This window comes from Pan paniscus, chromosome 16, assembly GCF_029289425.2.
Source record: "Pan paniscus chromosome 16, NHGRI_mPanPan1-v2.0_pri, whole genome shotgun sequence".
Taxonomy (NCBI): Eukaryota; Metazoa; Chordata; class Mammalia; order Primates; family Hominidae; genus Pan; species Pan paniscus.
The window spans coordinates 73724525-73742145 of NC_073265.2; the positions used below are offsets into that span (position 1 = coordinate 73724525).

The following is a 17621-nucleotide window of genomic DNA, read 5'->3' on the forward strand; positions in this document are numbered from 1 at the left end:
TTGAACTCCTGGCCTCAAATGATCTACCTGCCTTGGCCTCACGCTTGGGATTACAGCCACGAGCCATAGTGCCTAGCCAGTATCTTCTTATCTTCTTTCCTTTTCTTTCTTTCTTTCTTTTTTCTTTTCTTTTTTTTTTTTTTGAGACAGTTGTGCTCTGTCGCCCAGGCTGGAGGCTGGAGTGCAGTGGCGCGATCCCAGCTCACTACAACCTCTGCCTCCTGGGTTCAAGCGATTCTCCCGCCTTAGCCTCCTGAGTAGCTAGGATTACAGGTGTGCACCACCACACCTGGCTAATTTTTGTATTTTTAGTAGAGACAAGGTTTCATCATGTGGACCAGGCTGGTCTTGAACTCCTGACCTCAAGTCATCCACCCGTCTCAGCTTCCCAAAGTGCTGGGATTACAGGCGTGAGCCACCGTGCCCAGCCTTTTGTGTCTTTTTTTCTTAAGACTCATTCCCACCCTGTACCTACCTCTTCCCTATGGTTCTCAGAGCTAGCCTTTTCTTTCCTCTGGTGTCACACTGATCCCATCCTCAAAACAAATGACCTTATGGGACATCGGCCAATAGGCACCCCCCACTGATAAAATATTTAATTTAATCAGCCATTACAGGGATCCAGGATTCATAGACAAGGGTACTTTAGGTAGACCCCTTCCCACTGGCGAGGTCCCATAACCACTGAAGGTCTCTCTAAAATTTTAAAAAGTGAAACAAAAATTTGCATATTTGCAAAATGTTTGATTCATAATAAGCCCACTTGGGAATCTGTGATTATCTTGAACAATCTTAATTCTGGACAAATGAGCTTGTCAAATTGTTCTTCCTCCTTTCTTTTATTTTTTTTTGAGACATGGTGTCCGTCTGTTGCCCAGACTGGAGTGCAATAGCACGATCGTGGCTCACTGCAACCTCCACTTCCTGAGTTCAAGCAATTCCCCTGCCTCAGCCTCCTGAGTAGCTGGGATTACAGGTGCCCACCACCATGCCTGGCTAATTTTTGTATTTTTAGTAGAGACAGGGTTTCACCATGTTGGTGAGGCTGGTCTTGAACTCCTGACCTCAGGTGATCAGCCCACCTCTGCCTCCCAAAGTGCCGGAATTATAGGCATGAGCCACTGTGCCTGGCCTGTTCCTTCTTTCTAATGGTGGATTACCTTCCTGTAAACACACTGGAATTTACAGAAAGACAAGAAGGTAATGAACAATTACATAATATATGCTAGGTGGTGATAAGTGCTGGGAAGAAAATAAAGCAGTGTAAAGGGATAAAGATTGATGGTTGGGTTGGGGATTGGTGTCTCATGTAGAACGGTCATGGAAGGCTCCTGACAAAGTGACATTGGATTAAAGGCCTGAAGAAGTGAGGAAGTGAGCCCACCGAGATCTGGTGGGAGAATGTTTCAAGCAGAGGGAATGGTGACTGCAGAGGCTCGGAATGGAGCATGACCAGCATGCCTGAGGAACGTAAGGAGGCCTTTGTGTGCCTGGACAGACTGGGTGAGAGAGAGGCATAGGAGATGGGGGCAGTGAGATCATCCTGGCTGTGGAGGCTGTGGGAAAGATGGGATTTCACTCTGAGGGAGATGGGATGGTGTTGAAGGGTTTTGAAGAGAGTAGGGACATGATGTGATGTGTGCTTTAACATTTTTAAATTATCTTATTATTTTTTGAGATGGGGTCTCACTGTGTTGCCTAGGCTGGAGTGCAGTGGCTATCCTCAGGTGCATTCCTGGCTCACTGCAGCCTCAAATTCCTGGGCTCAAGTGATCCTCCTACCTCAGCCTCCTGAGTAGCTGGTACTACAGGCATGGGCCACTGTGCCCAGTGGCAACGTATGTTTCAAAAGCAATACTCTGGCTGCTGTGTTGGGAATGACTAGTAGAGGCAAGGGTGGAAGCAAGAAGATCAGTTGGCAGGCTTTTGTGGGAACACAGGAGAGAGATGATGGTAGAGGTGGTGAGAAATGGCTGGACTTGAATATATTTTGAAGGTTGAGTTGACAGGATGTGCTTGTGGATTGGATGAAGGGTGTGAAAGAAAGAGAGGTTTAGGCCTAAGCAGCTGGAAGAATGGCATTGTCATTTACTGAAATGCGGAAGGCTGTAGGAGGAAATCAAGAGCTAGATTTTAGACATAGTAGATCTGAGGTGCCTATTAGATATCCAAGTAGAGATCCAAATCTAGAAATAACAATAATTTAGTGAATGTCTACTGAGGGGCTTATAAAATAGCAGGAAAGAGAACACTTTACTGAAATGTTCAGTAAACTACAGTACAGGTAGAAAATTATGATGTGAGGAAGAATAAATAAAGCAAAAGGGAGCAAAAGGGAGAGTGAGGTGACTTCTGTAGGAATTCTGTGCCCTTGATGAGCCTCAGTGGTGCCCACAGATGTTTCCAGTGGATTATGTATGTGTAGGTGCTCAAGAGCAGGGTCTGGGCCTTCAGCTTTGTGCCCTCAGTGCCAGTCATAAGTCTTAGCATTTGGTGACTGTTCCCCTCTCTGAGCCTCAGTTCTCCATGTATAAAAAATGAAGAGTTTGGACTAGACTGGTGCAGTGGAATCACCTGGGAAGCTTTAAAAAAAAAAACAACCAAAAAGCAGGAATCCATCCTAGTCATATTGAATCAGAATTTTCATGGTGGAGCCTGTGTATCTGTATTTTTAAGTCATTCCCCATGTTACTCTTTTGCAGTCTGTCCAGCAGCAGCCTTCAGACAGGCATTTGGAAGCCCCTGGACCAGATAGTTTCCAAGGGCCCCTTCAGCTTTAACATCTTATGAGTCTTGTTAGAATGTTCGCAGTATAATTCTGTCCTTGAAATCTTTGGTTGGCGTGGAAAAGGCATGGCAGGGGGAGAGGAGAAGCTGCCTTTGGGTGAAGGACACCTTGCACAGGGCAAGCAGGGGCAGGTACATCAGCCAGGGGGTTGAAGAGACATCCAGGAATGGCTCCGGGAGCAGTGGGAGCAGTGACAACTCACCTGCCATGGGGAGCCAGGTGTGTTAGGTCACGGAAATAGAGGGGAAAGACATGACCCCCACACAGGAGAGGCTCACATACTGATGGGAAGGACTGATGAGAAAACGAATGATTCCAGCCCCCTGTGAGAAGTGCTGCCATAGAGGAAGAGAGGCTTGGGTGTCAGGAGAAAAGTGGAGCAGGAGGAGGGCAGAGGACTGGAGTTGCAGCACTCAGAGAAGGCATCAGAAGGGGACCCTGGAGCTGAAACTTGGGGATGAGGAGTTCTTAGGTTTGTGTTTGAGGCCCTGGTGGGTTGGGGTATCAGGTATTCTCTAGTCAGGGGGATAGCTCAAACCCTGGCAGAGAGGCATGAGAAAGTGTGAGAGAACCACCACTGGGGTCAGAATGAAAGGTATCCTGGCAAGTGGCTGGAGAGGGGCAGAGACCACATTGGAATGCATCCTCCATGTGAGGCTGAAGGGACATCTTGGTGATCAGATGTATGTTTCACAGCAAATTTTATGGCAACATGTGCATTAGAGGGGCTACACTAAGTGGAGGAAAGACAAGTAAAAAACGTTTTTTTTTGTTTGTTTGTTTTTGCCTGAGCCCACTGGGGCAGCTGTTTCTTACGTACTGCTGAGAATCTCTTTGGGCCATTTTTTTTGCCACTGGCTTGAATAGCAGGTGCCTCATGAAATGAAACATTGGCCATTGACTGATTCAAAACATCTGAGACTTGGAGTGATATAGACCTATAAGCATGCCTCAGATGTGTATTCAAGAGGCCAGTGAGATATATACGCCATGGAGTCTGCTTGTCCACTTTAGCAGTTAATTTTTATGTAGAAATCCCTAAGTTCTAGATTAATTTGCCCAGCTGTTGCAGCCTAACCTGTTCAAGGACTCAGAGATCCTTAAAGTTAGTTTAATTTTACATACTAAACCAATGCCTACCTAAGGTCTTCACACAAGTAACTATTGATACCATAGGAGTGAAAGCCAATTCCATGTGGTCATAATTCCTTATTCTTTTAGCTATACCGTTCCCAATCTGGGGCTTTGTTCTGGGTCCAGGAACATGAGGCTCTTTTTTCTGTTTCCTCTGATCCTACTGAAGTTTCACTAAGTTCCCTTCGCTACCGTAACCCATGGAAGTGGTGTCTCGATGATTAATGTTCCTGCTTGAGTTCAGGCGAGGCTCCTGCACGTCTTGGGAGCAGCAGCTTACTCTTGAACTTGTTTGCTCATTCTGACTTTCCCCTTGTCTGCTTCTATTCCTGGTATAACATAGGGAGACCCTGTCTCTACAAAAATAAAAAAACTGGCCAGGCGTGGTGGTGCACACCTGCATCTCCAACTACTCAGGAGCCTGAGGCGAGAGGATCACTTGAGTCCAGGAGGTGGAGGCTGAAGTGAGCTATGATCACACCATTGCACTCCAGCCTGGGCAACAGAGTGAGACCCTGTCTCAAAGCAAACAAATAAATAAATAAAAACTCTTAATTACAAGCAATAATGCAACACAAATGATATCAGTATTTAAGCCATAGTCAGTCATGTGGGGGAGCAGGGTTGAGAGTTCACCCACAGGTTGTAAAACATCCATCCTTCCTTCCTTCCAGTCCTAATACAACGAACAATGGCAAATTCAAGAAAACTTGTTTTTTTTTTTCTCTCTCTCACAGTTCAGCGTTCCTTAAATCATGCTGCCTTTCACTTTCATTTTATAAATATACAAGCTTTTATTTGCTTCCTTGTCTTATTAAACAGAATATATTAACTAGAGATCAAATTTTTCTTAATGCTTTTTGGAGTCCCTCTGCCTCCTTAATGTCCTGTTACTGAACTTTTATTAATCTACTATTACTGAACTTAGCATTGCTGAGGTAACAGATGGCAAAGTTTAATGTTATTTGAAATTTGAAGGCTTTATGCAGGGGGGAAAAACCTCATGGGTTCAGTGTTAAGTCCTTGTTCTTAGTTCCTCAGAGCCTTTTTTATTTTTAGATTTGAATATGTGAATGTTACTACATTTATATATTTTTTTACCGTGATAATTCAGGATATTTTCTGACAATAGATAAAATCATCTTTTGTCTACATCTTTTATTTCTTTTTTTAACAAGTCACCACACACCAGCGTTTTTTTTTTTTTTTTTTTTTGAGACGGAGTCTCGCTCTGTCGCCCAGGCTGGAGTGCAGTGATGCGATCTCGGCTCACTGCAAGCTCCGCCTCCCGGGTTCACGCCATTCTCCTGCCTCAGCCTCCCGAGTAGCTGGGATTACAGGCGCCCGCCACCAAGCCCAGCTAATTTTTTGTATTTTTAGTAGAGACGGGGTTTCACCATTTTAGCCAGGATGGTCTCGATCTCCTGACCTCGTGATCCACCCGCCTCAACCTCCCAAAGTGCTGGGATTACAGGCGTGAGCCATCGCGCCTGGCCCCCACCAGGGGTTTAATTCTCTTAGTAAAAAGGCCAGTTCAGAGAGGGGCCCTGTCTTGTCCCCATCCAGGGGAGAAGATCTACAGAGCACCCTGGGAATGTCCAAGCCCAGTACATATTTTATTTCAAACTTCAAAATACTGCCCTCTTCTCTCTAGTATTATGAGGTTTGATGAACAAACCTATAAGTTAGTTATACTTTCCCCTTTCTCCTAAATTTTCATCTCTCCAGAAAAAAAAAATAGAGCTCTAATTTTTAGGGTCTCATTAGAAAGCCCTTTCATTTACTTTACAACTTCAATCTCTGAGATTTCGCAGGACCTCTTCCAACTCTGGTATGTTTTTCTTGAGGTATGGGGAACCAAAACTGCACAGCACATGTAGCTATGGACACAGAGTGGTTTTGAATAAGGGCAGGATCACAAGTTCTACTTTGCTTAGAATGTTCTTTCTGATAATGCCTAGCATTTTCTGGGCCTTTTGTGATGAAACATGCGATGTGGTATCTTAAGGGAACAGTCTAAGCTGATTGAACAGTGTAGCTTAAAATCCATTATTCTAAAAGTATAATTGGTATTGCTTTTCCCTGAATGTTCCTTCACATTTGCCTTCACTGATGGTCACTTGCTATAATTTTGCCTATTTATGCAGCCTCATGAGAACCTGTCTTTTAATTTTGCTTTTTGATTAGGAACAGCTTTAAGGCCACTTGCAAATGAAGGTTTTACTTTATTGCTTCTACAAATATTTATTGAGTACCTAATGGGGAATCCAGTGATGAATGAAATAGATAAGCCTCTTCCTTCATGAAACTTACATCCTAACATTCTTCTGCTAGATTATTGGGTCCCAAAGCATTTATATAATTATGAAGACTTCCTTTTTAAAATAAATTTTTCATGAGTCCTTATTCAGCAGTGGTGTGTCTAATGGCTGGTCCTTGAGCACACATATCTGGAGGTGAAGCTGGGTTCCCTTATGGGTTGGAAACCACCATTCTAGGTAATTTATGAAAGCATAAAGCTCTAGTCCAAAATTAGTCAATGGGTTAAAAACTCTGTTTATATTTCCCCATGAATGGGAATTACATGAAGACATATATACGGATGCACACAGACAACATACATTCACCCAAGTTTTATGGAAGTCAGTTGTTATTTTGTTCTGTTTTTTTTTTTTGGTGGGATCTTAGCATTTAAAGTCTGTAGAAATTCTGTCTACTAGTCTACTAGTTCTACCATAATTATATATAATCATACTGGGTTTTGTTTGTTTTTGTTTTTTTTTTTTTTTTTTTGAGACAGAGTCCACTCTGTTGCTCAGGCTGGAGTGCAATGGCGTGATCTCGGCTCACTGTAACCTCTGCCTCCCAGGTTCAAGCAATTCTCCTGCCCCAGCCTCCCAAGTAGCTGAGATTACAGGTGTGCACCACCACGCCCAGCTAGTTTTTGTATTTTTAGTAGGGACAGGGTTTTGCCATGTTGGTCAGGCTGGTCTTGAACTCCTGACCTCAGGTGATCCACCTGCCTTGGCCTCCCAAAGTGCTGAGATTACAGGCATGAGTCCCAGCACCTGGCCACTGTTTTCTTTTTCTTTTTCTTTTTTTTCCCTAAGATAGGGTCTCGCTCTGTCACCTGGGCTGGAGTACAGTGGCGCAATCTTGGCTCACTGCAACCTCTGCCTCCCGGGTTCAAGTGATTCTCCTGTCTCAGCCTCCTGAGTAGCTGAGACTACAGACATCTGCCACCATACCTGGCTAATTTTTGTATTTTTGGTAGAGACAGGGTTTCACTGTGTTGGCCAGGCTAGTCTCGAACTCCTGACCTCAAGTGATCTGCCCACCTCAACCTCCCAAAGTACTGGGATTACAGTCATGAGCCACTGCATCCAGCTAATCATACTGGGTTTTGTTGTTGTTGTTGTTGTTCTGTTTTGTTTTTTTGAGACAGAGTCTCGCTCTATTGCCCAGGCTGGAGTGCAGTGACGCGATCTCAGCTCACTGCAACCTCCACCTCCCAAATTCAAGAGATTCTCCTGCGTTGGCCTCCTGAGTAGCTGGGTTTGCAGGTGCACACCACCATGCCCGGTTAATTTTTGTATTTTTAGTAGAGATGAGGTTTTGCTATATTGGCCAGTCTGGTCTTGAACTGACCTCAAGTGATCTGCCCACCTCGGCCTCCCGAAGTGCTGGGATTACAGGCATGAGCCACTGCGCCCGGCCGAATCATATTGTTTTTATACCCTCAAATAATTCCAATAGGGTGATTCGGCATGCTGAGCCCCTTTCAAAACTAAGATGCTCCTTACCCACATCTAGTTGATATGTTTACTTAAATGTTTGGTAAAATTTTCTGGGCAAAGTAGTAGACTCTGTAATAAACAATAGGAATTTATATTCATCTTTAAAAAATATTTCCAGATATTCCCTAGCTAGAAACTTATTCTGAGAGAGGGTATAGTTGTCAATCTGCCAGTCTTGGAGTTGTTCTTTACCCCCAAGGGGACTGTTCATATTGTTGCATAATTCCACTGTCTCACCTTTGAGCGAAATTTACTCTCAGCCTAGGCCACCAAACCAGTGATCCTGCCTTGCCTCTTGACTAGGCTGCTCTAGATCACTCAGTGAGCTTACCAGGTCTGGATCTATCTAGCTCGTTCAGATGCTTCAGGGTGAGCCTCTGACAAAGGCTCTGTAGGCCAGGCCATGGTTCCTGGGCTGGTGTTCATGGACATGGCTCTGGTCCCTGAGTGACTGCCCTCAGGCAAGGTAGGCAGCTGCCTGTGGTTTGCTCTTCTCAACTTTGGCTTGCTGCTTCCAACAGGTTATAGACACTGGTGTATGCTGAAGCTTTTTATTTTGACTATACCTTTTATTTTAACTAAGTTATTCTGTTGATTTTCTAACTAGCATTTCCCTGGTGATCCATGTCAGATGTGCTTTAAGAATTTTATATTAATGATTTTTGGCTGGGTGCAGTGGCTCATGCCTGTAACCCCAGCACTTTGGGAGGCCAAGGTGGGTGGATCACATGAGGCTAGAAGTTTGAGACCATCTTGGCCAACATGGTGAAACCCCATCTCTATTAGAGATACAAAAATTAGCCAGGCATGGTGGCACACATCTGTAATCCCAGCTGCTCAGGAGGCTGAGGCACAAGAATCCCTTTAACCCGGGAGGTGGAGGTTGCAGTGAGCCAAGATCATGCCACTGCACTCCAGCCTGGGTGACAGAGCAAGACTCTGTTTCAAAACAAAACAAAACAAAACACCTGGTAGCTCACGCCTGTAATCTCAGCACTTTGGGCGGCCAAGGCCGGTGGATTACGAGGTCAGGAGATCAAGGCCACCCTGGCTAACATGGTGAAACCCTGTCTCTATTAAAAATACAGAAAAATTAGCTGGGTGTGGTGGTGCGTGCCTGTAATCCCAGCTACTCGGGAGGCTGGGTTGGAAGAGTCGCTTGAACCTGGGAGGCGGAGGTTGCAGTGAGCTGAGACCACGCCATTGCACTCCAGCCCAGGAGACAGTGTGAGAAAAAAAAAAAAGAAAAGAATGTTATATTATTTTTAGAGTCTTTTGTAAGAAGCTCCTTAAATTTTTTGGCCTGCCTAGTTTCTTCTATTTTTTTTTCTTTTTGTATATTAAAAATATAATCAAAAAAATTTTTACATTTAAAAAAAAGAGGGGCTGGGCGCAGTTGCTCACGCCTGTAATCCCAGCACTTTGGGAGGCTGAGGTGGGTGGATCAGTTGAGGTCAGGAGTTTGAGACCTGCCTGGCCAACATGGCGAAACCCCGTCTCTATAAAAATACAAAAATTAGACGGGCGTGGTGATGCATGTCTGTAGTCCCCACTACTTGGGAGGCTGAGCAGGAGAGTTGCTGGAACCCGGGAAGTGGAGTTTGCAGTGAGCCGAGATCACGCCACTGCATTCCAGACTGGGTGACAGGGCAAGACTCCGTCTCAAAAAAAAAAAAAAGAAAAAGAAAAAAAAAAAAAAGGCATGGGGTCTCACTATGTTGGTCTTGAACTCCTAGGCTCAAGCGGTCATCCCACCTTGTGGGAAAATAGTAACCACCAAAGTGCTAAAAATAATGAAGTTATGTAAATAATACAATTTGAAACAAATAGTTTGAATAATTTGAAAATGAAGATAAACAAAAGAGAAAATAATTTCGTCTGTTGAGATACTTTTTTTTTTTTGAGATGGAGTCTAGCTCTGTCTCCCAGGCTGGAGTGCGGTGGCACGATCTCAGCTCACTGCACACTCCGCCTCCGGGGTTTACGCCATTCCCCTGCTTCAGCCTCCCGAGTAGCTGGGACTATAGGCGCCCGCCACCACGCCCGGCTAATTTTTTTGTATTTTTAGTAGAGACGGGGTTTCACCGTGTTAGCCAGGAGTCTCCAACTCCTGACCTGGTGATCCGCCCGCCTCGGCCCCCCAAAGTGCTGGGATTACAGGCGTGAGCCACCGCGCCCGGCCTAGATACTTTTAACATTTGGAGTATTCTTGTAACGTAACTCCATTCTGGAGTATTTTTTCTAGTCTGTCCATTTGTCTTTCTTCTTTTAATTGCCTGCTCATCACCCTCACTCATTTTTCTAATGGGTTGCTTATATTTTACTTATTGCTTTGTAAGGGCTTTTTGTTTTTGTTTTTGTTTTAAGGAGCGGAGTGTTTAATAGGCAAGAAGGAAGGGAGAAGACAGAAGGAAGACGCTCCCCCGAACGGAGACAGAGGGAGGGGGGGCTCCAAAGCCGAAAGAGGAGGTCCCTGCCACGGATACCAGTCAGGTACACATGCAGAGGCTGGAGGAGGCGGTGTTTGATTTGCATAGGGCTCAGGGGATTGGTTTGACTAGGCATGTAATTCACGTAGCCCGAGAAAAAGCTGGCCCTCCCACCCTAGCTTTTTAATATGCAAATACAGGTTGACACGACGTTCTACACTCGTGAGGTTATATGGGGTTGGCCATGTTGCCAGGAACATGTAGGGAAAGGGCAAGAAGGCCGTGGGAATCTCCATGTTTGGGTGGACCCAGTTTCTAATGGCCGACTTGCATATCAAAGGTTGCTGGCCTGGCTCTAAGAGCCGGGGCTTTACAAGAAACTTTTCCTGAGCTGCTTTAAGGCTTCCCAATGACCCCTTTTCCTACAACATTTCCCCCTGTGGAGATGCTACACTAACTGCTGTTAGGGGGTTTTGGGCGATGACTCTTTCTGGCTACTTCCTGCTGAAAAGGGGCGTCAAATGGAGAACAGCAGCTAGGGCTCCTCCTGGGGTTGATCTAAGGGTCCTCGGAAGAATGGCATGTGCATGTGTGGTTCAGTTTATAGCATCATTTGGAGTTTGATTGCAGTCTGATGATTGAATTTCCTTTCCTGGCCCATGAACCAAAATGATACGGCTCTGATGAGTGGAGGAACACCAGGGTTCTTGGTCCTCATGCCGGTTTAGAGAAAACAACAGGGACACACATGGAGTGGTTTTAAGGAGTGGAGCATTTAATAGGCAAGAAGGAAGGGAGAAGACAGAAGGAAGAAACTCCCTTGTAGAGAGACAGAGGGAGGGGGGCTCCAAAGCTGAAAGAGGAGGTCCCTCTATAAGGGCTTTTTATGTTTTAATTAAGATATTAATGATAATAACTATATGTTGCAAATATTCCTTTTGATTTGTTGTTTGCCTTTTAACTTTGTGCTGGCAGGTTTTCGGTAAATAGAACTTTTTTATTGGTTGTCTTTTTCTTTACAGTTTCTTCTTTTGCTTTTATAACGGTACATTTTGATTAATTTCTATTTAAAAACAATGTGATGCTTTAGAGCAAGGTTCAAGTAAATATAAACATGTAGGTACATGGTAGAGTACCTTATTCACAGTTATTGATTGCTGCTGTTTTTGGTTTTTCTTACTGGGGCTAAATAGAGAACAGGATGTGATCTTTGGCTTTTAAAGGCTTTCAGCTTTGGCATTTAAAACATTTATTATTATTATTAGTGTTTTTTATTCTTTTTAAAAATAGAGTCTCACTATGTTCCCCAGGCTACTCTCAAACTCCTGGGCTCAAGTGATCCTCCTCCCTTGGCCTCCCAAAGTGCTAAGATTACAGGTGTGAGCTACTGTGCCTGACCTAAAATCTCTATAAAAGTTTTTTTTTCTGCTGCTAATATTGAGCTCTCACACTATTTACTAGCTCTGATTTTCCAGCAAAAGATATTTACTTTACTTCTGACCATTCTCAGTCAATCCCTGAGATTTCTCTATGAGGAGAGCTTTACTTCTGATCTAATCTTTCTCTGCTTCAAGCCTCTGCAACTTCATATTAGATAATAGCAGGCTCCCAGCTAATCCTTAGACACACAGTCAACTTCTCCTCCTCTTCTCCCACATGCTTTTTCCAGCTCCTTAATGAGAGCTGGAAAATCTATTCTGCCCTTTCCCCTCAATCTTTTTTTCCTAGACAGTTTTGTTTTGTTTTTTTTTTTGAGTTGGAGTCTTGGTCTATTGCCCAGGCTGGAGTGCAGTGGCAAGATCTCGACTCACTGCAACCTCCTCCTCCTGGGTTCAAGTGATTCTCCTGCTTCAGCCTCCCAAGTAGATGGTACTACAGGCGTGTGCCACCACACCCAACTAATTTTTGTATTTTTAGTAGAGATGAGATTTCACTATGTTGGCCAGGCTGGTCTCGAACTCCTGACCTCAGGTGATCCACCTACCTCAGCCTCCCAAAGTGCTGGGATTACAGGAGTGAGCCACTGCGCTTGGCCTTTCCTAGACATTTAGAAGAAAGAAAGAACAAAAAAGAAATAAAAAAGAAGCTTATAAAGCAAATATCATGCAGGAGTTTCCTTATAGTTATGATCACCCTGCATAGTAGGTCACTTGGTATTGAGTGCCCACTGTTTTCAGTGACATCCGGTATGTTCCCCTTGTTTATGGGTTCCAACACCTCCTATTCCAAGGGACAAACATTCGTTCTGTTCAAAACTTTATATCTCATTCCAGTGGGGTATTCTGCCAACCCATGTTTAGGTAATTGGTATTGCACTTTATTATTACCATAATTAGATATCTTCCCAATGGGAGGGAGTGTAGTTTTCATTTTCTGTGAGAACTCATATGCAGGCAGATGTGTTTTGCTGGGAGTTGGGAGTGGGGCAAGAAACCAAACCTGGAAACCTGTTGATCCCACGGGGTGGTAAGAGATATACCTCTGCTATGCCACCTGCTGCCTTGTGGTTCTGAGTGGGTTTTGTTGTTGTTGTTGTTGTTATTTTTCCTTTAAAAATTATAAAAGCAATCTATCAGCCCCCTAAAAAAGTTTTGAAAAAGTAACCCAACAGTAATTCCACTAGTCTGCGTAATCATTTTCATTTTTTAAAAAATCTTGGCTCAAATGCATGCGTAGTTTTACATTGTTATAGTCTGACAACATTTTTGTATTAGTCTTTTTAAACTTGACATTATAAATAATTTTCCTTGTTGCTATATAGATTTCATAATGAGAATTTTTATTATTTATTTATTTATTTATTTTGAGATGGAGTTGCTCACTCTGTCGCCCAGGCTGGGGGCAGTGCTGCGATCTCTACTCATGGCAACCTCCACCTCCTGGGATCAAGTGATTCTCCTGCCTCAGCCTCCGGAGTAGCTGGGATTAAGGCGCCCACCACCACGCCTGGCTGATTTTTGTATTTTTAGTAGAGATGGGGTTTCATCATGTTGGCCAGGCTGGTCTTGAACTCCTGACCTCAAGCTATCCACTCACCTTGGCCTTCCAAAGTGCTGGGATTATAGGCAAGAGCCACTGCGACGGGCCCTTAATGAGAATTTTTAATGACTGCGTTATAGTCTATCAAGTATTTTTTTTTTTTTGGTCTTAGACATTTAAATTATTTTTGTGTTTATATCTCCCTTTTGTGCTTTTTAAATAATGCTGTAACATATACTTTTGCATATAGTTTTTGAGAATTTTTGTTCTTAGGATAAATTTCTGGAAGTGGGGTTCCTGGACCTAAAGTTTGCCACTTTTCTGGTTCTATGAAGCTACCATACTGCTTTCTGAAAGAATTGTGCCAATCTGCATCCAGAAAGGTTTTCAACATAAATGTGACGTAAGAAACACTTAAGCCAGTAAAGGCCCTGGAATGCTGAAGCAGATGCAGGACTTAAAGGGAGATGGTGAGGTTTTTCTTCTCCCTCCAGCAGGTTTGAGCCAGCCAGTTTCATATTTCATCTGAAGTGTGAGTTTTATAAGAATTTCCTAATGGAAGGTCTCTCTAGGGCCTTGTGTTTCCTCTGTTGCAGTAGTTCTGTAGCTCTGCTTTCCCAGGTCATGAAGGAGACAAGTACATGAAGTTAAAATAGAATTATTATCCTATTCTTTATATATTAAGTCAAAATAGAATTTAGGCTTCCCCCAAACTGTCACTTGGCCAATTTGATAACTGTTGGTACTTTACAAGTCACCCTGTTCCTCAGGTTTAATGGAGGAGCATTCACCAACTGATAACAGTTTTAGGGTGAAAAGGAATCAAGTGTGTCTGCTGAACAGAGAAAAAATACCTAGGGATGATATAATTTTCTAGAGTTTATTCATGAGACAACACAAATAGCAAATCATTTTGGATTTGATTGAATTTATGCAGAAAGAAACCCCAAAGTTATATAAAGTTAGTGAGTAATTACTAAGAGTAAATTAGCAGAAGTTATAGCCAGGTTTCATGTATTAATCAGTAGTTTTCTAAAGGCTGGAAGTGCTAAGTGGCTTTTTGCTAGTGCACATGATCGTGGAGGGATGATATTCCCTGAGAAGCTGAGGGAGTATGGTAGGAGTATACTCTCTGTGGCTTTGTAATAACCAGCCACCAATTTCCAGGTATTGAGGTTTAAGATCATCCAGGCAGGCTTGTTGCTACATTTCACTACTCTTTCCATCTCTGCCCCCACCTCTCCAGCATTTTAGAAACCTGTTGGGGTAAAACTGAGGTGTGTGGCTTCCTGTCATAGTATGTGGGGTTCTGCATGGGTGTACTGGCTGTGTGTGCATTAGTTTGATGGGTGTGTAGTGAAGATGGTCCAGTGGGACCCTGGTGGTCACTGATTCTGTTTTCTGTTTCTGTTACAGCCCTTGCCAGCATCCAGCCATGGGGGATATGAAAACCCCAGATTTTGATGACCTTCTGGCTGCCTTTGACATCCCAGACCCCACCAGCCTTGATGCCAAGGAGGCCATCCAGACACCCAGTGAGGAGAATGAGAGTCCCCTCAAACCTCCAGGCATATGTATGGATGAAAGTGTGTCCTTGTCTCACTCAGGATCAGCCCCCGATGTGCCGGCCGTGAGTGTCATTGTCAAGAACACCAGCCGCCAGGAGTCATTTGAAGCGGAGAAAGACCACATTACTCCCAGTCTCCTACACAATGGATTCCGGGGCTCAGATCTGCCTCCAGATCCCCACAACTGTGGGAAATTTGATTCTACTTTTATGAATGGAGACAGTGCCAGGGGTTTCCCTGGCAAACTGGAGCCTCCCAAGTCAGAGCCATTACCCACCTTCAACCAGTTCAGTCCAATCTCCAGCCCAGAACCTGAGGATCCCATCAAAGATAACGGATTTGGGATAAAGCCCAAACACTCTGACAGTTATTTCCCACCCCCTCTTGGGTGCGGGGCTGTGGGAGGCCCAGTCCTGGAGGCTCTTGCTAAGTTTCCGGTTCCAGAGCTGCATATGTTTGATCATTTTTGTAAGAAAGAACCCAAGCCAGAACCCCTGCCCTTGGGGAGCCAGCAGGAACACGAGCAAAGTGGGCAGAACACAGTGGAACCTCACAAGGATCCGGATGCCACTCGATTCTTCGGGGAAGCTTTGGAGTTCAACAGCCATCCTAGCAACAGTATTGGAGAGTCCAAGGGGCTTGCCCGGGAGCTTGGTACCTGCTCATCAGTCCCCCCTAGGCAGCGTCTAAAGCCAGCTCATTCCAAGCTGTCCTCTTGTGTGGCAGCCTTGGTGGCCTTGCAGGCCAAAAGAGTGGCTAGTGTCACTAAGGAGGATCAGCCTGGCCACACAAAGGATCTCTCAGGGCCCACTAAAGAGAGTTCTAAAGGTAGCCCCAAAATGCCCAAGTCACCAAAGAGTCCCCGGAGCCCTCTGGAGGCCACTAGAAAAAGTATCAAGCCATCGGACAGCCCTCGTAGCATCTGCAGTGACAGCAGCAGCAAAGGCTCACCGTCTGTGGCTGCCAGCTCCCCACCAGCAATTCCCAAAGTGAGAATCAAAACCATTAAGACATCATCAGGGGAAATCAAACGGACTGTCACAAGGATCCTGCCAGATCCTGATGATCCAAGTAAGTCCCCTGTTGGGTCACCTCTAGGGAGCGCCATTGCAGAGGCCCCCAGCGAGATGCCAGGGGATGAGGTGCCTGTGGAAGAGCACTTTCCTGAGGCAGGCACAAATTCAGGGAGCCCCCAGGGGGCCAGGAAGGGGGACGAGAGCATGACAAAGGCCAGTGACTCGTCATCTCCCAGCTGCAGTTCTGGGCCCCGGGTCCCAAAGGGGGCTGCCCCAGGCTCACAGACAGGCAAGAAGCAACAGAGCACAGCACTGCAGGCATCCACCCTGGCCCCTGCCAACCTCCTGCCCAAAGCCGTGCACTTGGCCAATCTGAACCTCGTCCCCCACAGTGTTGCTGCATCAGTGACAGCCAAGTCTTCAGTGCAAAGACGGAGCCAGCCACAGCTTACACAAATGTCGGTGCCCCTGGTCCACCAGGTGAAAAAGGCTGCCCCACTGATTGTAGAGGTCTTCAACAAGGTCCTCCACAGCTCCAACCCCGTGCCCCTCTATGCGCCAAATCTCAGCCCGCCTGCGGACAGCAGGATCCACGTGCCGGCCAGTGGGTACTGCTGCCTGGAGTGTGGAGACGCATTTGCCTTAGAGAAGAGCCTGAGCCAGCACTATGGCCGGCGGAGCGTCCACATTGAGGTACTGTGCACACTGTGCTCCAAGACGCTGCTCTTCTTCAACAAGTGCAGCCTGCTCCGGCACGCCCGTGACCACAAGAGCAAGGGGCTCGTCATGCAGTGTTCCCAGCTGCTGGTGAAGCCTATCTCTGCGGACCAAATGTTCGTGTCGGCCCCTGTGAACTCCACGGCACCAGCAGCCCCAGCCCCTTCATCCTCTCCCAAACATGGCCTCACTTCGGGCAGTGCCAGTCCCCCTCCTCCAGCCTTGCCACTCTACCCAGACCCTGTGAGGCTCATCCGGTACTCAATCAAGTGTCTTGAATGTCACAAGCAGATGCGGGACTACATGGTCCTGGCTGCACATTTCCAGAGGACAACAGAGGAGACAGAGGGGCTGGTAAGCAGACCCTCACTGTTACGGGTATCGGGCCCCTGGCTCTCACAGGCTCCATGACTGGGCATGGAGAGGAAAGCTCATTGATATGGGGGCAGTGGTGGAAGCTTATGAGTCTTAGAAGAGGACGTCTGCCTGAATATTTAGTGTTTGGTGTTTGTTGGAAAAGGTGTCCTGCCCATACTGAGGTGAGACCCTAATTTAGCAAGTGTATTTACGGACGTGTCCCGTGTTCCACTCAACCTCCCCTCAAAGGGTCTGTCAAGGCCCAGTGTCAGGCCCGAGATAGGTCTTTACTGGATGATCTCCCTCTGGTCTCTGGCAGGTGTCAGCACAGTCTTAGCATGTGACCAAGGAACTTGGGGACAGAGATAGGTGAGTCACTGCTGCTGCACCTCAGTCTGTTCTAAGAACTTTGTCTTTTTTTTTTTTTCTTGAGACGGAGTCTCACTCTGTCACCCAGGCTGGAGTGCACTGGTGGGATCTCAGTTCACTACAACCTCTGCCTCCGGGGTTCAAGTGATTCTTATGCCTCAGCCTCCCAAGTAGCTAGGACTCCAGGCATGTGCCACCACGCCTAGCTAATTTTTGTATTTTTAGTAGAGACAGGGTTTCACCATGTTGCCCAGGCTGTTCTTGAACTCCTGGCTTCAAGTGATCTGCCCACCTCAGCCTCCCAGAGTGCTGGGATTACAGGCGTGAGCCACTGTCCCCAGCCAAAGAACTGTGTCTTTAATAAGTTGTTGTTCTGCCCTGCAGTGACACAGCTGTTCTCGCAGAGTCCTTTTGTGGAAACTGCAGTAGGGCCAATGGCAGGGCTGGGATAGAAGGAAGGAGAGTGG

At 45.7% G+C, this 17621-nt stretch overlaps 1 protein-coding gene across 4 annotated transcripts in view; it reads left to right on the forward strand.

Moving 5' to 3' along the window:
• Window positions 1-17621, forward strand: part of ZNF592 (zinc finger protein 592) — a 57752-nt gene that overhangs the window by 19938 nt on the left and 20193 nt on the right. For 2 of the 4 annotated variants that reach the window (XM_034939330.3, XM_055098901.2), the window contains exons 3-4: window positions 10087-10212; window positions 14544-16782. In XM_034939330.3, coding sequence (XP_034795221.1) covers window positions 14563-16782 — 2220 coding nt within the window. In that variant the 5' untranslated portion in view covers window positions 10087-10212; window positions 14544-14562. The remainder of the gene's footprint in view (window positions 1-10086; window positions 10213-14543; window positions 16783-17621) is intronic. The other 2 variants (XM_034939331.3, XM_063596890.1) reach the window with 1 other exon arrangement.